General features: G+C 40.0%; 1 protein-coding gene across 8 annotated transcripts in view; it reads right to left on the bottom strand.

Annotated features, from left to right (window-relative positions):
- The window catches only part of TXNDC11 (thioredoxin domain containing 11), a 65,096-nt gene that overhangs the window by 26,475 nt on the left and 14,125 nt on the right, over nt 1-24,496 (bottom strand). For 4 of the 8 annotated variants that reach the window (XM_038540344.1, XM_038540346.1, XM_038540353.1 and 1 more), the window contains exons 4-5: nt 23,062-23,191; nt 10,032-10,125 (exon numbers count right to left, since the gene is read on the bottom strand). In XM_038540344.1, the coding sequence (XP_038396272.1) occupies nt 10,032-10,125; nt 23,062-23,191 (224 nt within the window). Of the gene's footprint in view, nt 1-10,031; nt 10,126-14,737; nt 14,774-23,061; nt 23,192-24,496 lie in introns of those variants that run through there. The other 4 variants (XM_038540347.1, XM_038540348.1, XM_038540349.1 and 1 more) reach the window with 2 other exon arrangements.

The raw sequence follows: 24,496 nt of genomic DNA, 5'->3' as shown, positions 1-24,496 counted from the left end.
CATCAATTTCTTATCTTTTAATGCTGCCACCAGAGAATTTAAAAATACCTATATGGTTCATTTCTATTGGACTATGCCAAGGTGATAATCATGAAAAAGCAAGATTCACATAAACTTAGGAAGAAGCTGAGATAATGAATCCAATAATAATGGTCTGGGAAGGATACTTAAGGGAATATTTCATTTTTTTCCATGAAAACCCCTCCAACAGCAGAGAATAGTTATTTTTATTTTTAAAAGTGTGTCCCCTTCTCTCCTTCAGAAAGGAAAAGCTGAGTCTCTAGACCTTGTGACTGTAGGTGTAAACTGCTGAGCTTCTGAAATGAATTCTCTCTCAGAAGCCTAGAGCTGCATGCACTTGGTGCACTGCAAAGTAAGGCACTCAAGGATGCAGTGAAAGAATGAACAGAAAGGCTGGAGCTGAGCTGTGCGGCAATTTTTCTATCAGGAATGGTAGAAAAAGGAGACATCTGTGTGAGCTAATTTCTCAGGGATCATGGAACAAAATGGAGTTTCAGGTCCAGAAAAACACTCATGAGGAGAACTGCTAATAAAGCAGGATACTTCCAAACTAAATATCACTGGATTAAGTCATGTGGCTTTTAATCGGCAATGGCTAAGAAGTCACTGACTCCCTGAGAAAATTTCTTTCACTTCTTTATTCTGAGAAATAGTGACATTCCACAGAGCAAACCTGCATCATTGTACCTTCCACCCTAGAAATAACCCTCATTTTACTTTGCCATTTTTATTAACTTCTGCTTTCCCACTCCTCTTTCCAAGGTTTTAGACCAGGCAGAGAAAGGGAAACAATAAGATTCTATAGAGGAAAAACCACCCCCCTCCTGTGTCACTTAGCATTTACACAGTGATCCATAAATATTCAATGGATGACTTCTCACATTTCCAGTAATAAATACATTCATCCAAATGAAAGAACACCTTCATAGAAATGTAAGACTACCGAAATGTTTGTTTCCAACATATGCACTATAGCAATTACTTGCATTTTGTCACTAGACATGTGACTCTCAGGTTTGCATATTTTCAAAATTCTTTTTTTTTTAATTTTTTATTTATTTATGATAGTCACACAGAGAGAGAGAGGGAGAGGCAGAGACATAGGCAGAGGGAGAATCAGGCTCCATGCACCGGGAGCCCGACGTGGGATTCGATCCCGGGTCTCCAGGATCGCGCCCTGGGCCAAAGGCAGGCGCCAAACCGCTGCGCCACCCAGGGATCCCTCAAAATTCTTAATATAAAGCACAAAGCAATTATCCAGAAAATGAGCTGGCATTTGGACACCACAGATACAACATGCCATTGTGGTGCTTGCCACCATGCTGTTAAATGCTAAGTAAACATGGAACTTCTTCACTGTGACTTTTAATTTCTTGTGACTTAGGGAAGAGAGAAACGTGTTCCAAATACGTTGTTTTAGAGGAACACAAACTGCAGAGCTAAATATGCACTGTCACATATACTAACACGCCAGTGAGCACCCTCACACCATCTATTATTTTACCAAAGCACAATATTAAAATGATCAGTTCAAGTACCTCTCTTGTACATATTTCTTTTTTTTTTTTTTTTTTTTTTTTTTTTCTTGTACATATTTCAATTAAATTCCCTGTTGTTTTTACATGTTCAGGGAAGGAAAGACTTCACAAAAGAAATCCCTCCTTCACCACACTTAGGCTGCTCTAAGGGTCTAGCACAAGGGTCACACATTCTTTTTTTATTTTTTCTTGCAAACAAACCTTTAAAAATATAGAGTTCTTACTTCCTAGGCCTACAGAAACAGGCCAAGGGCCAATGTATTTTCAGACTGAAGTGTCTTTTAGAGGCAACCAGTGCACAGCTCTCTTATCTTACAGACAACCTCAAGACCAGTTGGAAGGGATGACTGGGTGGGCCATGGTCACCCAGGACACTAGCTTCTAAAATGACTTATTAAGAGACTTGGACTGGGCCTATAGGAGTTTCCTGTTAGGGGATCCCTGGGTGGCGCAGCGGTTTGGCGCCTGCCTTTGGCCCAGGGCGCGATCCTGGAGACCCGGGATCGAATCCCACGTTGGGCTCCCGGTGCATGGAGCCTGCTTCTCCCTCTGCCTGTGTCTCTGCCTCATTCTCTCTCTCTCTCTGTGACTATCACAAATAAATTAAAAAAAAATTTAAAAAAAAAATTTAAAAAGGAGTTTCCTGTTAGGAAGATGCTAATATAAAGTTCAGGGGAAAATCAGAAAACCATGCTAAGTAGGACTCCATTTGATGTCCGTAATGTGCCAGACATTATGCTAGCTAGGCAATATTTATAAACACCACCAGGACTTCAGCTAGGCCTTGAAAACTTAGGAAGGTGGATATTAACTAGGGAAAGGCGCTATAGTTGAAGCAGTGTTGGGGCGAAGACCAGGAGGCGGGAATCACCATACTGTGCCCCCTGCCTCATCCCCAGTACAGCACGACAGTAAATGGGAGTAACGTGGTCCTGGGTTCCTCTCAGGTCCTCCTTTACTGCTATGCCACAGTACTCGTTTGCTGCCTCTGCTGTAACAAATCACCACAAATGTAGTAGGTTAAAAGGACATCAATTTATCTCACAGTTCTGGAGGTCAGAAGTCCAAAACGGGCCTCAATAGACTAAAATCAAGGTGTCAATAGGGCATGTTCCTTCTAGAGGCTCTAGGGAAGAATCCATCTCTTTGCTATTGCCAGCCTCCAGAGGCTCCCTACGCTCTGTGGCCTGGGGCCCCTCTCACCTCCAATAACAGCAACAGCTGGACAGGTCCTTTCAAATTGCATCATTTTGACACTATTCTTTGCCTCAATTCCAATTTTAAGGATCTTTCTGAAGATATTGGGCCCACTCATAATCCAGGATAATCTCCCATTCTTTAGGTCAGCTGATTAGCAACCCAATTCCACGTGCAACCTCAGTCCTCCCTCACCATGTGATGTGCCATATTCATAGGTTCTAGTGGGCATCTTTGGGGAGCCACCATTCTACCAATCACAGTGACCTTGAGTCAGTTAACAGCCTCCTCAGAGCCTATTTTCTCAACAGAGACAGTCACGATGACATATTCACAGTTCCTATTTCAGAGAGTGGCAGGGAATTCTGGATCATCCAGGTAAAAGGCTTGACTCACGGAAGGGCTCAGCCTAGTATCAGCTTACCATATCCAATTTTACATGAAAAGTGGCCAAGTAGAGACCAGAACTGGGTTTGTCTGCACTGAGTTGTTTCACCTCTAAGCTTGACTTTATTTTAGAAGGTGAGTTTTTTTTCCCAAGATTTTAATGTTTTTGGTTCTTTGTCTGGAGTCTTATTTTAGCTTCAAAAACATCAAAAAGCCTACCTGTCTGCCACACTATCTGGTGGCACTACACAGTGGGGAACTAGTTTTATTCATCTTTATAGTTGGAGCACACAGTAGATCCTCAAATGTTTGTTGAATTAATAAGTCATGCTTCCAAACCTAACTTAAAGTGTGGAAGAGGTCTGCTTTAGGCTTAATTCTTCCCTACCAGCATTTACAAGGCTTAAGAGATAAGTCATAATGGGAATAAAAGCATCTCCTGTGAAACATGAGGACATGCTTGCTAAAATGACAGCAACATCACCAAAAAGTCAGTTTCAGGTACAGGAACAAAAAGTATATAATTTCTAACATACTTATTCTAATGTGTATTAATCAGTACCCAGTGGCCCTCAGAACAAGGAGACAATTAGGAAAAGATTTCCCTCTATGAGTATAGTGACAATGAATGAGATTATCCAAGAAAACCAAGTAACCCTAGAACCTGTTTCATTTACAGAGAATTGTTAAACCCAATGCCTGCCTGCCTCAAACTCCCAAAAGTTAGATCCAGGAATTCAAGAAAAAAAGCAATCCCAGAGTCAATCTTGCCTAAGAAATCAGTTCGTTTAAAAAAAAAAAAAAAAAGAAAGAAATCAGTCCGTTGTTTTTTTCAATACCTTTAAGAATGTTACTTACAGAATAAGAAAATCCTCCCCTTCTGACTTCTTGCATAAAATTTCACAATCTAACAGAAAAGTGCTCCAAAAAATTGCTTTATTCGTGAATAAGGATATGGAGGAGAGCGCTCTTTACACATCCTGACTCCAGTCTACCAGCAAAGCACAGGTCAATCTGACGCCACCTGGTGGAGTAGAGGGACCCTACACTGGAATCAGCAGTTTGTCCTCTAATAAACCCCTCTTTAAAAAACTCATTACAACCTATTTCCCAAAGGGTGTTCCTTAGAAAACTAATGCCACAAGATTCCCCAGTCAACTAAGTTTAGGAATTCCTAGAGGTAGCAGAAGAAAGTAGACACGACATCCTTAGTTAATGGTTTAGTATATTTTCAAGGTAACATTTAAGTACCATATGAAGTTCAGTTCAGTTCGTCAGGGCTCCAGTGTCAGGGGACAGTGAAACGCCAATGGAAAGACGAAGAAGAATGCAACAGGCAGGGGCCCACGCAGTCCTGCTGCGAGCGAGCCCACACACTGATTTAAGGAACCAAAAGGCCAGGGATGAGGAGAGGGGACGGTGGTGGGAAGAGATCCAAAGTGATTTAACATCTCATTGCTCCAATCACACTCACTTGAGCAATTTCTAAGTCAAGTGCCCTTTATTATAGTCATTCATTCAACCTTTTAGCTACAACACTGGTCAAGCAGGGTGCTGAAGCTGGAGGAGCAGGAGGACAGAACCTTGGCCAAATACTATCCAAACAAAGCAGCTCATATCCTAGTGGGAGAGAGACGTGGTCATTTCCACAGTGAGAACACCACACCATACAAGAAGAAGGTACAAGCAAAGGAAGGCCTGTGTCCACTGGTCAGTCAAGTTACACAATACCTGGTGGAGACACTTTTAAGAAAATAGACACGATACTTATTTGAAGTGCTTTCCACCAGGTGGCTTTCTAATTAAGCTACTGCAGACATGACGACTATTACTTTATTCAAAGTACTGTACACATGACATATCCTTATAAAGCATCTATTCTTCTCTCCACCCTCTCCAGTTTTACAGACACACAAACTCAAACAAAAACAAGTTATATTTTGCTCAAATTTATAGATCCTGTCCTTGGCAAACAAAGGGTACGGATCAAACAGTGCCATCTCCCAGACCACCACTTCCCTCCCTAGGCAGCACTGCATCCTTCCAAATGAAAAAAAGATCGAAACTGGTTGCAAATTTTCTCTTTTCAAAAAGTTGCTGAATCATAGCATAATATAACAACATTTTACCAGAACATATTTTTACAGCAATGATATAATCATAAGAAGGGGGGAAAAAAATCAAGTAAGCAACTTAAAAACATTGAACGCTCCACCAAATTTTCTATAGGCCAAAAAAGAAAGCCTGCCTGCCAAGATCAAAAGTAAATAGGTTCATAGAGGCTCTGTGGTCTGGGGAGAGCACAGAAATCCAAGACACTGGTTCCCTCCGAATCCTGAAAAAGACACAGACTGCTAGCCCACAATTAATCATTCAGCACTTTGGGGATCCCTGGGTGGCGCAGCGGTTTAGCGCCTGCCTTTGGCCCGGGGCGCGATCCTGGAGACCCGGGGTCGAATCCCACATCGGGCTCCCGGTGCATGGAGCCTGCTTCTCCCTCTGCCTATGTCTCTGCCTCTAGCTCTCTCTCTCTCCCTCTCTGTAACTATCATAAATAAATAAAAATTTAAAAAAAAAAAAAAAAAAAAGAATGGAAAAAAAAAAAAAAAAAAAAATCATTCAGCACTTTGAAATGATTACACATGAATGAGAAATGTGTAAGACCTATCATAAAAAATTAAAAGGTTTGAATAAATGAATAATCATGTTGCAATCCTAGAAAGAGAGGCTAAATGTGAAGATGTCCAACACCTCTAAGTCAATTTGTAAACTTAGTACAATTACAACCAAAATCCAGCCAAATGCACAGATGGATATAAAAGAAGATTCCATAGGACACAAGAACTAGAGGAAGCAAAGTCCAGACTTACAAAGCAAGAAATGAAATTATATTTACTTATACAAAAAGAGTAGGCATCTAGACCAAGAAAAAACACAGAAAAAGACCCATTTACAAGTAAAATATTTTGCAATAAAACCAGACATCATTAAGATGAAGGAAAATGCGGACACCTGGGTGGCTTAGTGGCTGAGCGTCATCTACCTTTGGCTCAGGGAATGATCCTGGAGTGACAGGATTAAGTCCCACATTGGGCTCCCAGCAGGGAGCCCACTTCTTGCTCTGCTTGAGTTTCTACCTCTCTCTCTGGGTCCCTCGTGAATAAATAAATAAAATCTTAAAAAAAAAAAAAAAAGATGAAGGAAAATGGAAGTACTATATTGTAAATGGTGCTGATTAGCCAGTAAGAAGGGGAGAAAACAACTACTATACTCTGTATGTGAAGCCAGAGGAAATCCAGGTAGCATAAAGTGCTAAACAAATTTTATATTTAAAAAGAAGAAAATGAACTAGTTAGTGATCAGATTTTTAGGGAAAAAAATCAAAGAAATCAAGAAAAAGAACCACAGATTAAACTACATGAAAATACAGAACTGCTATATAAAAATTGGTCACAGTAACACAGCCAAGAAAATAATGGACAGAAATATAACAAAGGGGCACCGCCCACATCACCTAACAGGCGGGCCTACATCAACTGACACATCAGCACCAAGGCTGAGATCAACTCATTAAGGACCCAGATAACTAAGATGAAAGGAAGCAGTTAAAACAAAGAGAAAGCAGTCAGTATTAAGTGCTCAGGTAGAAAGCCAAATTTCCCTATTGCCTTATGATAACATGCAAAGTATCAAATGTTATACAAATAGTCGGAAGAGAGGAACAAAGGACCATGGAACCAGATCTTACAACTAAACTCAAGAATTCTTGAGGCAAACATGCACTCTTCTCTCTCTTAGCACACTCCTCACACCTAGACATGAGGCTTCACATATGGTACATTCTCAAAATACTTGTACACTGATGGCCAGACAGCTTCAAGACAAATGTCAGAATGTCCTCTTTCTAAGACACTTAAAAAAACATTAAGGCAATGGAAAGATATGTGCATTTTGTAAACACTTGGTAGAGTGTCGAACCAGGACATCTGCTTTCTAACACATTCTAAACACTTCTTTGGTTAAGCTCTATAACCAAGTGTTAAGTGTGGCAAATGTGTCTTAGGCCTCAATTTGTTGTACAGAATCTAAATACAACACTGACCTATAATTTACATTTCAAACTATAACATTAAAAAAAAGTGTATATGTTTCTTACCGAACATCTACCATTAGTAAATAAAATATCATCTCCCTTCTGGGTATGAGAAAGAAAAGTGGGGGAAAAAAATCTTAGATATCAAGGCAAGATTTTGGTGCAGTTATTATGGATCATCCTTCCAAACTTGTCTTTTTCTTCTAAAAATGGTTCATTGAACTTAAGTGAGAGCTTACTCACAAAAACAAGGTGAAAAATGATGAATCAGAATGAATCTCAGCTCTTGCAAAGTTGATATGCAATAGGATTTTACCAGACCCCACTAAAGTCACATGCTAGGAAAGAAATGTAGTAAAGGTAATCATAGACTAGATTATTCTAAGAAACTGCATGTGATCATTTGTCAATAACAGGGATTGACTAAAGAGGTTCACTTTGTTCAAGTAATTTATTTTTTTTTTATTTTTTTTTTTTATAAATTTTTTTTTAATTTTTATTTATTTATGATAGTCACAGAGAGAGAGAGAGAGAGAGAGAGAGGCAGAGACACAGGCAGAGGGAGAAGCAGGCTCCATGCACTGGGAGCCCGACATGGGATTCGATCCCGGGTCTCCAGGATCGCGCCCTGGGCCAAAGGCAGGCGCCAAACCGCTGCGCCACCCAGGGATCCCTGTTCAAGTAATTTATACCGTCACCTTCCTTTGCTTAACAAAAAAAAAAAAAAAAAAAGAAAAGAAAAAGAAAAAATGGGGGAAAGGTTACTCTCTCACGCTTGGAAAGGTTCCTCCAAAAGGAAGTAATATTTTGGAAACCTCTGAATGAAAAAGTAACTTAAGATGAATCTTTAGCACACAATACAAGCTAACTGGGTAATAAAAACATCCTTCCACATTCTTGAAATGTCCTCTTCAACTCAAGAACTTGAACGATGGGGATCCCTGGGTGGCTCAGTGGTTTAGCACCTGCCTTTGGCCCAGGGCATGATTTTGGGAGTCCTGAAATCAAGTACCACATTGGGCTCCCTGCATGGAGCCTGCTTCTCCCTGTGTCTCTCTCTGTGTGTCTCTCATGAATAAATAAATAAAATCTTAAAAAAAAAAAAAAAACAAAAAACTTGAACACTACCATCATGTCAGTGAGTAACTGCAGACTGGACTCTCGTACAGTTTTCACTTGAGATCTCTGAGGGGCTTTCATTTTCTAAGAACATTTTTTTAAATATTTTATTTATTTATTCATGAGCAACAGAGAGAGAGGCAGAGACACAGGAAGAGGGAGAAGTAGGCTCCATGCAGGGAGCCGACGTGAGACTCGATCCTGGGTCTCCAGGATCACGCCCTGGGATGAAGGCAGCACTAAACTGCTGAGCCACCCAGGCTGCCCTCTAAGAACATTTCTGAGTATTGGCTTCTTAAGTTTTTTATGTTGGCAGTATGCTGCTTTCAGAATTCAAACTTTCACTTGCTAAGTCTTTTTATTCACTTGAATCTGTGCAGCTAAGTCTTTCAAGCAGGCACATACTTATGTGACAGCTTGATTTCCTCTCGCAATGTCCCCAAGGTGAAAAATATGAATGCAGTAGATTCTCTATGCATACAACCTTAAGACAGTGTACATCTTAAAATGGCCGGTCACAGAATTGTTTGATCCTCCTCCTCCCAAAATATGGAACCAATCTAATACCCAGTAGTAGAAGGACAGTTATGTATTTTTGGTTGATCTACTAGGGGATAAATGACACAGCCATCAGTCTGATTGCTCACTTGGCAAATAGTGATTGTTATGTGCCAGATACTGGAGAAAGAGCATTGAACTGAAGATCCATGGACCCTACCTAAACTCAGAAATCTCACAGTCTGGGAAGCAGACAGACAATAAACAAATCTCATAACTTCATACATAAACACAAACTATGTTAAGTGTTAGAAAAGAGAACTGATAGGATATCCAACTGAGATCAGCGGAAACTGTGAGAGTAGTATTTAACTGGACCCTGAAGGACGAATCGGGGTTTGACAAGTAAAGAACTGGGCCCTAGAGGCTGGGGAGAACAGATCCTAATGTGACAAAGGGGCAAGAGTGGGTATCAGCTAAGGGTCCATTGGTCTAGTCCAGGGGCTGGGGAAGGGGCCTAGACCAGGGGGTATCAGAGGAGACAGACTCGTGAGCAGATGAAACTGTATCAGAGGACAGAGACAAGCGAGCAGATCAAAGTGTATCCAACAGAAAACTGACAGGAGGTCATGACTGATACAGAGGAGGAACATGGAGCAACATGAAAAGATGGGCAGGATACAATGTTTCATCTAAAAAGGAGGGACTACAAATAATACATGTTTCAGCTAAGTGTAAATAAATTAATTAAAAATATATTTGTGCTTATGCTGTAATATGATATGACTTTTATACATGTAAAAATACTTCCCAAAGGAAATATATTCCTGAATTATGGTATATCCAACTGGTAATATAACCACTAAAAACTCTGACCAAACTTGTTAACTACAAACTCAAAAAATAGATTATGGTATGTTTTTTAAGTGCAAAATACATAATTGCAGACACAATATGATCAAGCCACATCTTAAAAAGCTAAATATCTAAGAGACTGTATTTGAAATAGCATAGTATTTTGTTTGCCAACGGAATCCACAACAGTGTATTTAATACAAATACAGAAGAAAGGAATTGGGAAAATTAAAATACATAATCATAAGGGTAACACACGAAAAAGATATTAATATACACACATTTGCTGAAAGTACTAATGTCTGGATAAGAAGCATTTTTACCTTTCTTTAGTGAGTGCAGCGCTGAAGTGAAGAAGGTCAGATAACCAGGAGGCTGGGGTGAGCCACTGAACTCAAAGTAGCCAAGGACTCCAGGCTGCGGGAACAAGAGCAGAATGAGGTGACTGAGGGACCAGCAGTCACTGCGTAACGGAAATATTTTAAACAGGACACGCCATCATCATTTGGCAACCACAATTCATTGCGTTTTGTTTTTTAAAAAGCCTAACCACATGAACACAGTTGCAGGATGGGACCAAGCTTTCCCTCCATCTAGAAAATCAACAGAGTAATAAGGGATGGAGACGCAGCAGCGTTTACTGGGGCATTCAGCGATGAACTTCCCTTCCCTCTCCCTAAGTAGGTCTCTCCACACTCTGCTGACAGTTCTCCTAGGTCTCTGGCTAGAAACCTCAACATCAAGTTCATCAAGTACTCACGCCTTTTGTTTAGCATCTCCCAAGTAAGCTATATCAATGATTTCTTTGTAATCTTTCTCAGATTTCTTCCTCAATCACTTCCTCTCATTTCCTCCAAACATGCCTTCATGCTTAGGGAAATCAGGTTAAATGCAATTGACTCCGCTTGTGTGCAAGGTCATTCTTCCAAGGGCTCTTTCTTCACCTGCCAGCCCCACGAGAACCTGGCCCTGTACAAGGATAACCCTCCTCTCTGCTCAGGCCAGTCTGCGGAGGGCCCATCTCTTACCTTCTTGCTCCTCTACTCCCACAAATTTATTTCCACCTGCTCATTCCATTTCTCTAACCTTTAACACAGAACACCTCTCAATTATGCCAAACCAATTAACTGCCCCTACCAGGGGAATAATTGTTTCCTACTCTGAAGGCCCTGTGGCAAAAATTCTGTCTGGTGATGCCCTGTGATAATCGTATCTGTCCTAAAAGACAAACTGTGAGATCTCAGGTGGACCATTCAATGGGAAGCCTCAGACAACTCTGGCAAGTTGGGGACAACTCCTCACAAGGTTCTTGAGAAAAATGAGCTTGATAAAGCACTAGGCAAATGTAAAGTCTCCTTTCTGGCCCTAAAGCATGCTCTTAATAAGTAACTGGAGCTGATCACTGAACAAAATCAGATCCCAAAGATACAGTAGAAATTTAATGTTAGTAAAATTTTAAATCAGTACGTTGTAAAAAAAAGGAAATTTCTGATCTGTAGTGGAACACACTCCTTGAAATCTAAATCACTTGCTTAAGATTCAATTTTAAATAAATCAACTGGCTTTTAGAAACCGAGAGTCAGAATGTTTAATCCTAACATCTTAAAAAAAAAAAACCAGCAAACAATTTCTCAAACAACTGAAGAAATCAGAAAGCAGCATTATTGAAAACAGGATTTTCTTTTGCTAAACTCCTTCAAGATGTTTTTTAACAAGCCAACCCAGAACTGACTTCAAACAGAATTACAGTGTTTGAGTTCTTAACAAGGCTGTGATAGTATGATATGCCTTTCTACCGAAAACAAAGGAAGACAAAATCTTTAGAAATTCTAGTCACTTAGTTAACACTGGGCACAAAAGATAACAAAAATGGAAACTAACAGAAAGAAAACAGACCCCTTTAAATTTCTTTAAATTCTGATCAATCTTCCAAACCAAAATCAAATGGAATAAGTTCATCCTACCTATTAATAAATGTTTTGTGGCTAAAATACTTTGTGCAGCTGAAAATTAAATGAGATAAATTTCAGCCCTCTTCTCATTCATGTTCACAGGAGTAGCATACAGCCCACAAGCATGCATGTATCACATGTGGTACAAATACTTGTGTTCATGTATACACATACATGCATGTACACGCAGTAATGGAAGGAAAATCTGAATTCTGAGTCTTCAAGGAAAACCCAAATTCAACCTTTAAAAATGAGTAACGGAGCAGCCCCGGTGGCTCAGCAGTTTAGTGCCGCCTTCAGCCCAGGGTGTGGTCCTGGAGACCGGGGATGGAGTCTCACGTCAGGCTCCCTACATGGAATGGAGCCTGCTTCTCCCTCTGCCTGTGTCTCTGCCTCTCTCTGTGTGTCTCTCAGGAATAAATAAATAAAATCTTTAAAAAAAAAATAAATAAAAATAAATAAAAAAATAAAAATAAATAAAATAATAAATAAATAAATAAAATAAAATAAAATAAAATAAAATAAAATAAAATAAAATAAAATAAGTAATGGTTGGACCATTTGCAAAGGTCCTCTGTGGACACCTCTACAGAGTAAGGGTTTATTCTTGCTGATGGTATCATGGCTGCAGTTTTCCAAGGGGTTATGTAGTTTGTTTTTGTTTTTTGTGTTTTTTTTTAAAGATTTTATTTATTTATTAATGAGAGATACAGAGAGAGAGGCAGAGAGAGAGAAGCAGGCTCCATGCAGGGAGCCTGACATGGGACTCAATCCCAGGTTTCCAGGATTATGCCTTGGGCTGAAGGCAGGCGCCAAACTGCTGAGCCACCCAGGCATCCCGGGGTTATGTAGTTTGGATGAAGGAGCCTTATCTCCAAAAGAACTGGCACTGAAATTTTCAAGCAGCTTGACCAAAGCAATTCCATAAACAATACAAAGCAAACAATCCCATAAGCAAAATGATTTTAACTTTTCATTGCCAAAGCAATGAAGATCATAAGAAGACTCAAAAACTATGGGGATGATACAAGGCTACAGAAACAGTAAAAAAAAAGACCAGCCATCCAGAACACAAGGAACAGGCAAAGTCTACTTCAAGTGTTATTTTTCAAATATTCATGCTATCGTTAACAGTCTGTATTAAATTTTGAAAATTGGGGGATCCCTGGGTGGCGCAGCGGTTTGGCGCCTGCCTTTGGCCCAGGGCGCGATCCTGGAGACCCGGGATCGAATCCCACGTTGGGCTCCCGGTGCATGGAGCCTGCTTCTCCCTCTGCCTGTGTCTCTGCCTCTCTCTCTCTCTCTGTGACTATCATAAATAAATAAAAATTTAAAAAAAAAAAAAAAAAAGATTTAAAAAAAAAAAAAAAATTTTGAAAATTGGCATGTTTGAGACTGAAACTTTCCAAAAAAAGGAAATAAAGGTGATAGTTATCAGTTTATTTCTACTGCAAATTATCACTTAAAAGTAATTATGGGGATCCCTGGGTGGCGCAGCGGTTTGGCGCCTGCCTTTGGCCCAGGGCGTGATCCTGGAGACCCGGGATCGAATCCCACATCAGGCTCCCAGTGCATGGAGCCTGCTTCTCTCTCTGCCTCTCTCTCTCTCTCTCTCTCTGTGACTATCATAAATAAAAAAAAATTAAAAAAAAAAAAAAGGTAATTAAACTGGCTCTCATGACGCCTTAAGTAACAAATATCACAACCACGCCCCTGGAGTTTCAGTGTCTCCCCAAGAGCTGTGTACGAGAAATGGTTACATATTTCAGAGTTTCCTCCACAATCCGTTCTTAAATCTGGAAAAAGGGGGTTTGGGGAACAAAACACTTGCATATTCACACAAAAGGACCTTAGGAGGCCCGGGCCCCTAGTTTGGTCAGTTGCAAATAAAGGCAGGGGCCAACACAAGGCAGAAACTCTGTCCAGCCCTCGCACACTTGTGAGGCTCTTTCAGATGAGCCAGCCGAGCATGTAAGGCCGAAGACGGGGGTGCAAGCCCTGCCGGGACACAGGCAGTCCCTCCTCACTTGGATGCTTACCAACGTGTGAAAATCTTCCAATCCTAGGTTCCAACCCCAAGGACCACTGATCCAGGCCCGTATGCTTTTTTTTTTTTTTTTTTTTTTCAGGCCCGGATGCTTAACTGGCCATCAGGAGAGGGGTCAGGAGCTCAACTGCCCGTGGGGCTCCTCCTTCAGGCGTGCGACTAAGTAAGAAGTTGCATCAGGACACATATAGGAGAAAGACACCTCTGTGACCCCCTCTCCTCTTCTCTGTGATCACTCTCCCCTCTGCTCTGGCTCCACCAGTCCTGATGCTGCCTTACGTCCCCTGACTTACTGTTCCTACCTCCCAGAGCCCTTCCTTCAAATTTCCTCAGGGTTGGGTCACACCCAGGCTTCGTGGGAAATTTCTGCTCCCACGTCCTTGCCTCCGAGAGGTCCTCCCTGTCTTCTACCCCCCTGCCCTCATGTCTGCCACATCACCCTTCATTTTCCTTTGGGCACTTGTCTGAAATGACCTTGTACGTGCATTTCCTAGAGCTGCCAAAACCAATTACACAAACTTGGTGACAGTTCTAGAGGCTAGAAGTCCAAGATCAGGGTGGCAGCAGGACTGTGCTCTCTGGGGGCTCCGAGAAATCCTTCTTGCCTCTTTCCTAGCTTTGGATGGCCCCAGACATTCCCTGCCTTGTGGCTGTATGTGTCTGCCTTTGTCTTCATGTGGCCTTCTCGCCTGTGTCTCTGTGTCCTCTCCTTCTCTTACAAAGACACCAGGGTGCCAGGGTGGCTCAGTCAAGTGGCCACTTTCAGAAGCTCAGGTCACGATCCCAAGATCCTGAAGATCCAGTCCCAGGTGGGGCTTCTCTACTCAGTGGGGAGCCTGCTGGGTTTAGGACCCAGCCTAAGTCCAGGATGATTATCATGTCAAGATCCTTAACGAACGACACCTATAAAGACCCCATTTCCAAATAAGGCAAATTCTGAGGTTCTGGGTAAATATGAATTTGGGGAGGACACTATTCAAGTCCCTGTACCTTGTTTGTGTCCCTGTTTATTGTTTATCTCTGTGTTTACCTCCATGAAACAGAGGGTCTCTCTTGTTCATCACTACATATCCACCTCAGACAGTACCTGGCAAGGAGCGGGCACAAAATAAACATTTGTTAACGAGAGAAAGAATAGAGTTAAAAAGATAAAGGAGACGAGACTCCTCCATTAAGTTTACAATTTAGCAAGAATAAAATATGAGTACCAGATTACAACTTGACCCAGTTTGCATGCTTTTAATTCCATTCCATGGAGCGCAGTGTATTCAGCACCTGCTATAATGAGGAAGTTGGAAATAGGCTATTTATAGGAGGCCAGCAAATCCACGGCAGCTTAAAAAATTTCTTTGCTAAGTGAATACCATTTGCAGTGCAGCATAAATTTCAGCAGATGGTGTCCACACCCTCTAGTGGCCATACGAATAGTAACCTCTGTGTTTCTACTCCATGGCAATTGAAATCTTTCTGTACTAACGCTAACTTAGAAAATTTTAAACTTTAATTCACAGTGCTACTAAACTTTGAATTGACAGAGGCAGTATCTACTTATGCGCTCAACGTCAGAGTAGATTTTTACTAACAAGCAGAAGGATAACAGCAGGTACAGGCATTCTGCTAGGTTTTTCTCCAAAAGACTCAGGTTTTCTATCACCTGGCAATTTTCATAACACCCTGCTTTCCCCTCCAAAAGATTCCTAAGATTCTTCCCAATCCCACTGAAATTTAAAATGTGGTTTGCCAAAACTGCTAAGGATAAATGAATGGATGTATGCTAAATCACTGATCTTAACTGGATAAATTATAGAAAATTCATGAAAAGAATTAGAAACTATTTTAGCTGCAAATACAAACTAAGCATTCTAAAGAACACTGTTGGCGTTTCGTGGGTAGATTACAAAGCACAAATCAGATGATTCTGTCAAGTGCTTTAAAAAATAAAAAACATTGATGTAGAAGCTACTGATACCCAAATCAAATAATGTCTAAAAACTACTAAAATTAGAAGAGCCATACATAGAAACAGTGACTTTGCCAGTGACATTACCATTACTGAATCCTAGTCCCTGTCCACTCGACATTCCAAAATAAAAATGACCCTGGCATATGTTTGTCTATGTTGACAACTAATAAACTACACTTTCCTGTCTGTATCTTAAGTAGGCAGGGAGAACCCTCAAGGAAGAGGGATTCTACAGCTGGAGGGAATGAAGGACATAGAATTTCTTAACATGATTTGCAACGAGAGGACTTCACGGTCATCTTCTCCATCTGCAGTATCCACTGGCAGGTTTACAGCTTTTAGCTGCATTCATTATTTATAAGGCAGGTATGATTGTATCTATTTATACATTCTGACGGAATCTCTACACCCAACATGGGGTTTACATGATCATACTCCTGAGATCAAGAGTTGCATGTTTTGGGCAGCCTGGGTGGCTCAGCGGTTTAGTGCCGCCTTCAGCCCAGGGTGTGATCCTGGAGACCCAGAATCGAGTCCTACATCGGGTTCCCTCCGTGGAGCCTGCTTCTCCCTCTGCCTGTGTCTCTGCTTCTCTCTCTCTTTTTTTTTTTTTTTTTTTTTTTTAAGATTTTATTTATTCATGATAGTCACAGAGAGAGAGAGAGAGAGAGGCAGAGACACAGGCAGAGGGAGAAGCAGGCTCCATGCACCGGGAGCCCTGATGTGGGACCCGATCCCGGGTCTCCAGGATCGCGCCCTGGGCCAAAGGCAGGCGCCAAACCGCAGCGCCACCCAGGGATCCCTCTCTCTCTCTCTCTCTCTGTGTGTGTGTGTGTGTGTGTGTGTGTGTGTGTGTGTCTCTTGAATGAATGAATGAATGAATGAATAAATAAATACATACATACATACACACATTATCTTAAAAAAAAAAGAGTTCCATGTTTTACTGACTGAGCCAACCAGGTGCCCTAAATCCCGGGTATGATTTTAGTGCATATCTGAGAAGAAAAACTGAGACCCTACCCTGCCTCAATATTGTAATTATCATACACAGAACACCCAATCAATAACAGGAAATGGTGATCTCCCATAATGGTGGTGAGGTATCTATTTCTCTCTGTGGTTCTGGTATGTTTTATGTACATGTGAATGTGTGTATGTATATAATTTTTAAGCTATTTTATAAGTTACCACAAGTTTTGAATAACTGGTCTTCTTATGTTGAATCTTTTATTAAGTTGTAACACTCCCTTTTTAATCTCTACTAACTCTTTCTTTGGCATAAAATTAGTATAGATATTTTAGCTTTATTTGGGGATATTTGCTTAATATCTCTTTTGTATTCTTTTACTTTCAACCTTTTAACAGCTTATATGTTAGGTGTGTGTCTCTTTGGAAACAGCATAAGACTAGATTTATTCCCCAAGCTGAATATCCTTCTCTTTTTTTTGAAAGGAAGTCAGTTCAATCAGTTATGTCTGCTGATATTTGGATTTGTTTCTACTATCTTATTTTGTATTTTCTCATTGGCTCACTTTTCTAAGCTATTTTTTTTAAGATTTTATTTATTCATGAGAGAGAGAGAGAGAGAGAGAGAGAGAGAGAGAGAGAGGCAGAGACACAGGCAGAGGGAGAAGCAGGCTCCATTCAAGAACCCGAGGTGGGACTCGATCTCAGGATTCCGGGATCACGCCCTGAGCCAAAGGCAGATAGATGCTCAACCACTGAGCCACCCAGGCATCCCCTAAGCTTTTTTTTTTTTTATTGACTGGGTAACAACATACAGAATCATCATATGCTTATCAAAGCTAAGAAATGAACCTTGGCATAATACTAGTAATTAGACTACATTTACTCAGATTTCTCTAGTTCTTCAACTGATCTTGTTTCAGGATCAAATCCAGGATCCCACAGTATGCTTAGTTGTCATGTCTCCTTGGTCTCCTCTACCTGATCATTTTATCTTTCATGACTTTCACATATTTAGAAGGTACTGGTGGATACGTATGTAGAATATCCTTTTATTTGTGTTTGTCAGATGTGTTCTCATGATTAGATCAGTATTATGCATTATTGGGAAGGATGCTACAAAAGTGATGTACTCTTCTCAATGCACGGAGTCAGGAGGTATAGGATATTGATACTCGTGACTTATGATGCTAATTTTGATCATTTGGTTAAAGAGGTGTATGCCAGTGTTTCCACTGTAGACTTAATAAAGTCTGTGTGATTAATAAATATTTGGAGGAAGATACTTTGAGAATCTGAAAATATCTTGTGTCTGTTTAAATTTGTATCAATACTTTTAGTATCCACAGGTGAATCCTGCCTGCATCAATTATTATTCTGCTGTTCCAATGGTGATTTTCTATTCTCATTTATCAATTATAATTCTTCTATAAGGAAAAAAAAAAAACACAGGAAATGATGAAACTCTGCTGCTTTAACAGCAGGTCAACACCCATGGCCCCATCTCAATCACTATTTATTCTTAAAAACCATTCCTAAAAATGAAGGGGAAAAAAATCACAGTCAAATTAAGAAGCCAAACCTTCAAAATTTGTCTATCCTGAAGAAGAAAGGCTGAAAAATGACATAAAATAGTTAAATATCCAAAGTTTTAACTCCTAGATCCACAGTGACATTTCAACTCCAAGACCTTGAAACATTGCTTTGGATCAAGGAAGAATGTGGGAGCCAGAAGCCCTGGTCCCCCAATTTTACCACCTTCTGAATCTGTTCAGAAGGACCTATCATTTCTATCTCACATGGCTATTAGGAAGATGGGAAGCAAAAGCACGTGAAAACCAGAGGACACTATACCAGGGCATAGTTTGCACATTCTTTGTTGGCTAATAATGAGTAAAGTATTTTGAAATTTACAGAAACAAATGTTCATAATATTCACCCTTCAATATCTTTCTGTGATGTTCAATAAATCAAAGGCAAATTTATTTTCCTAAAAATTGCACCCGGACTCAGTGTCATATTCTACACACAGATAACTAGGGTTAATGACAAGCAAATGGATTTTGGCAGGTTTGAGACATCAAAGTCAAAGGCAATGCTCTCCACTGGTTAAAAACTTCTACTGTTGGGCAGCCCCAGTGGTGCAGCAGTTTAGCGATGCCTGCAGCCTGGGTGTGATCCTGGAGTCCCAGGATCGAGTCCCACATCGGGCTCCCTGCATGGAGCCTGCTTCTCCCTCTGCCCGTGTCTCTGCCTCTCTCTCTTTCTCTGTGTCTCTCATGAATAAATAAATAAAATCTTTAAAAAAAAAAAAAAAAACTTCTACTGTTTTAGGTAATTTAATATCAAATCATCTGAAAGAGGCTTTTGGAAGGATTCATATGTAGGGCTTAGAAAAATTCAAACCAAGATACAATTAGAGCATTTCCCTTTCTAACAGCAACATAAGCATATACATATATGGTCAGGATATACATAATGAAATAATAGTGGATGTTAAAAGTTGTTAATTTCAGAATACCATCACTTCCCAAGTAATAAACACTAATGGCACAATTTTATGATGGTCCAAACTGCTCACAAATATCTGGATTAGAAACAAATGAACTTCTAATTAATCAATATAATTTTTTTTAATGAGAGGACAATTATCAAATGCATTCCTACAAGATGTCACAAACACACCTAGAGACATAAGCAAAAAGCACTGCTATTCTAACAGACCTCAGAAGTGCCACAAAAACATTAAATAATTATCTTATCCTAATTCTGGTATAGCTAAACACACTTGATACTGAAATGCCTCCTTATAAAAAATATAAATTAGAAGATAAGGCTCTTGATTAAAAGTAGTATTTTTCAGAGACGCCTGGGTGGCTCAGTGGTCGAGCGTCTGCCTTCAGATCAGGACGTAATCCCAGGTTCAGGGATTGAGTCCCGCATCAGGCTCCTGTATGGAGCCTGCTTCTCCTCCCTCTATCTGTGGCTCTGCCTCTGTGTCTCTCATGAATAAATAAATAAAATCTTTTTTTAAAAAAGTATTTTTCATAGTAAAAGTTCTTTAAATGAGCAAGATCCTTAACATATTTAGGAAGCACATTTTGGGGGAAGGGGCAGTAACAGTTTGAGTATAAGGCTGAACATCAGGGACAGCTCTACTCATGACAATACTAAGCATTCCTGTCTCTACCCCACAGATAACGCTCCAGAATTTTCCAGTCAAGGCACAGCTGAATTTTCATATTGTCTCTGCCTCTGTGGTAAGCAGATAAGCTTGCAACAATTAGACTTTGGCATTCTGCATGCTACATGAAAAAAAGATGCTTGGACTAGTACCTGCAAAGCATCATCCTAAGGCCTTAGTTGGGAAAACAGTAATTTACAACAGAGGTTCTCAACTGAGGCAATTATGTCCCCCTAGGGGACATTAGGCAATGCCTGGCTATTTTTGGTCGTCACAGCTAAGGGGGGAAGGGAGCACTATCAGTATCCAGCAGGTGAAAGCCAAGAATACTGCTCTGCAAAGCATGGGACAGCTCCCACCCCCCACAGAACTACCTGATTCCAAATGTCAATAATGCTGAGATTGGGAAACCTTAATTCAGAGGAAATGTCCAGAAGCATACTGTGCTCTAGAGTGGAGCCTCCTAAAATTCCTTTACTTCTCATCTTTATTCAACTCTGGAAGCCAAGGCGGTGGTTTCATTTTTTCATTTCTAGATCTAGAATTTTGCCGTTATGTTATCTCACAAAGGGTGTGCATGAAACTGAGACCACTTCTAGGCAGAGTTAGTATGTCTCACAAGATAAATGGTTTCACAAGTGCCATGCTGGGCTTGACTCCTGAGTTCTTTCACCATTAATCAAATATGTCTCTTGCCAACCAATTTCATCTTAGTGAAAAGAAGCCTAGTGAAAGATGATACTAACATGATAAAAGCTATCTACCACTTCAGGAGGAAGCATTCTAAAGGCCAACAGAGGCCATATAAGGTCCCATCTTCGCAACACCTTCTTGGTCCTATTTTAAAGGCAGTCTAATCACTGTTGTACATCATTCTAACCCAGTGCGCCACCAAACCACAACCTTGAGTAATGTCTCCAGCACATCAGAGAGTCTGATGTGAACTCAGTGTGAAACTTGGAACATCATCTCTGAAAGCACTGCTGACAAGCAGAGTCAGAGAACACGGAGGCTAAGGTAAGGAACCTGCCTTGCTGCCCCATCATACAGGGGAACTTGCCTCTCTCCTACAGGTCCAATCACAGAGATGCTACAGAGGCAATGAACAACACAAAATCAGAAAAGAGCTCTGATACAGATGTTCAAAGGCATTGTCTCAAAAAATCTTTCCCAACCAATAACTGATGAACCTTTTTCTGCCTGCCTCTTTCTAACCTTTAAATTTCACCAAAGCCAAAACAGTCAGGAGGGATTGTGTGAGTCAATCCCCTTACTTCAGAGATGAGAAATCTCTGTCAAACTCAGAAGTCAGAGATTTGCTAATGTCAGAGCTAAAACTCAGGCCTCTAGAACCCTACCTGAGGTCTACACCTGATCACGTAACCCCTGCTAAGACGTAGCTCAAAGCTCTTGGGATACAAATCTCCAACAGGGCTGAAAATAATAATTAAGTTGCCTCTTGGTGCTCTTGTTACAAAGCTAAATGATCTCAATTTTTTCTATACTTTCCTTTGAAAGGGTAAACAAATATCATATACTATTTATTGATGTATCATACATGTATTTATTGATGTATCATGTATCAATGGCTTCTCTGCCATTTCTCCCTTTACTTTTAGAAGAAACTGAGTGAAAATGTAAAGAAAAAACAAAGTTTCAAGCAAAATTAGGCACAGTGTTCCACAGAAGTCTCTACAGAGCATACCTGAAAGAAGACTTCTTTGTCCCTGCAGGTCATTTTTTATCATCTTAATTACAAAACAAACAAAACATTTCTTATGTAAGTAGGGAGTTCCAGCAAGCTTTATGCATGTCGAGTTCCCTCCATAGCGCTAAATATCCAAGATATTCCCATGATGTTATTTCTATGGGTAAGTTTTCATTTACTGGGATCCAAGTAGGCATTTCATGTCTCAATTATTTAATCTCTGTTTACAGGCATGGAGACTTAAAGAGCTTAAGTAGCCCGTAGGCCACAAAGTGGTCAGAGCTCAGTGCCTAAGTCCTGCTTCTTTACCGTTTCGCTGTACTGCCTCCATGACTCTATCATCTATTACAAATCTACATGAAAACCCACTTATCACACAATTACTGCACCTAAGAGTTAAATACCCAGTTTCAGACCTCTGATGCCTGGCAGGTGAGTGACCCACCCCAAGTCACAGAACTAGTTAGTGCTGCCAAAAGGACCAAGCCCAGGCACCCAGGGTGGTTCCCACCCACCAACTTGTCCCAGCAGAACAAGAGACACGTCCACGAAGGGCACAGAAGTCTATACTGTCTCCACCTAAGAGTAAGAACACATTCACTCTAATGCACATCCGAGAACTCAGAAGCAGAATAACTATAGATATTAACACTTCTACTTAGAGAATCTACACATAGTTAATACATAAACAGTGCTTCTAACATGACTGAAAAGCTGTAAATGATATCCCAGTGAAAGAAATTCATGTCCAATGTGCATAAAATCTCTCCAACGCAAAAGGTAAAATCTAACCCAGTCATAATTACTAAGTCTGGATTCACAGGGCTTCTCTTCAGATACCTACTGTCCTGTATCTAAGTAGCATTTTTACTTGCTGTACCCAAGTAGGATTTATACTTGCTCCAATCAACTTTTTTGTGGAACTATTCTTATAATTCATTTAGATTACTTTCAGCTTTATACTGGCTTTTCAATAATAAGCAGTCCTGAACACAAACTGAAGATCCTATAAATATAATTTATCAGGGGATGAAGCTGGCGATGTGAAAGCAGCAGAGAAGCCATGTTAGGAAACTTTGTTAAGACCTTGAAAGCGTTATGCACTTTATAAAATAGAAAGGCACGTATTCCCAGTTTCTTTAAAAGCTAAACTACAGCTGATAAGTAAAACCAGGTATTCCATAGTAACATGCCATAAAGTATCAAATAAAATGTTTAGAGATTTGCAGATGCACAGAAATCTTAAGTTAATTTTTACATGCTGAGTTCATTGTAAGAGAAACTAAAAGTCTGCTGGAAATTCCCAAACAAAAAATTCACTAAGTTTTACAAGTATTCTATTCTCTTAAAACTCACTTGGCCAAACCATCCCTACAATTGTGTATCTCAAAAAGCATTTAATTGGGGCTTATCTATAATGTGGTCTTTTCATTGCTGCAAATCAGGAGGTATAAAAACCCTTCTAATATAAACAATCCAACACAACCCGGTGAAACCTTGGGGATGGGAGGAGATATGAAAGACAGGTACCTCGTAGTTTGAGAGAAAATCTAGTAATTCTGATTGAGATGGGATGTAGAGAAGTGGTTTCATCACCCGGCGGACAAACTTCTCAATGTAAACAGCACTCATGGGGCCTTTGTATTCGATTGGTCCAAAACTAGTACCAAAAAAATAAAAATAAAAAAATAAAAATAATACACCATGCATTAAACCTGTAACGTATAACTGAAATCATCAACACCACAAAATGATCCTGACTGCTTCATAGGTAAGTAGCCTTCTGTGTCCTGGGAGGTGAATAGAGGGCCAATTTAGAATAAGCATTTCGTGTACAAGCAGCCACTACTTTTCTATGAGCTTAATTCAACTGCAAACTGAATTTCCACCAAAGAACATTCATGCTAGCCTCTGGGGAAAAAAAATTCTCATATTTCTTTAAAAAGCAAAATCAAACAGAAAGGTGATCCTGGAAACTGACCAAATGCTAGAGGATTTCAGGATCTTAACTATACATAATTTAACGTAGGAAGGACAGACTTTCCTTTTACACATCACTCTGAAATAAAAAACAAGCTGACCAACTGATGCTTGGCCTACTAAAATGTACTTATTATGTATTCCCATAGGCACTCACACAAAGTATCACTAAATAATCTGAAACCTATTCAAAGCTTTACTGCAACAAAAAAACAAAAAAACAAAACAAAAAAAAAAGATTATGTAAAGGGACAAAGTTAGGAACCTGTAAAAATGATCTTATTTTCCCTGCCAGTTGCACTTAGGGATGCAGAGGAAATTGATTTAGTATTGGTAAGAAATAATACCAACATTCACTTATCCTCCTAAGCTAATCAGAATCCTCACATGGCTTTCTACAATCTTGCACAATGCAAACATTGCTTAAATATAACTGAATGGTATGTGGCAGGGTAGGGGAGCAAGGTGAAATTCAGTAACTCCAAAATCATTCTTTTGTCTAAATAGAAATTGACATTAAGCTTGCTGTTAATAGCAACAATAAAAAGAGCACAGTAAAGAGTTACATAAATGCTGTGATCCCAACACTATGTGTTATATAAATGAACACACACACATATAATGGGATGAGATAAACACAATTCTTCAGGGTGTACTGAAACCATGATGTCAGACAAAAGAATGTTAGTAATGAAAAAAGTAAAAATAGCATTCTACATGCACAGCTCAAAGAGTCAACAATTCTATCTATCAATTCAAGACTTCTCTCAGTTTAAAAATAACCACCACCACCAACTCCATCAGCCATTAAACAACTTTTAATTCAAAGGAAGAAATCAAAAAATCATTTGATAACATATTTTGTTCAACAAAAAGGAACCAACGAATCTGGAAATGTCATCTGCTCAGGCAAACAGGCTCCTGGAGTGTCATTATAAGGATCCCAGTGACTTGTAAAAGCTGAAAAGATCTCAGAATGCAGGGT

The sequence above is a fragment of the Canis lupus genome, chromosome 6 (assembly GCF_011100685.1).
Source record: "Canis lupus familiaris isolate Mischka breed German Shepherd chromosome 6, alternate assembly UU_Cfam_GSD_1.0, whole genome shotgun sequence".
Lineage (NCBI taxonomy): Eukaryota > Metazoa > Chordata > Mammalia > Carnivora > Canidae > Canis > Canis lupus.
Note: the sequence above shows the minus strand (reverse complement) of the source record. Positions and strands in the feature narration are given on the sequence as shown.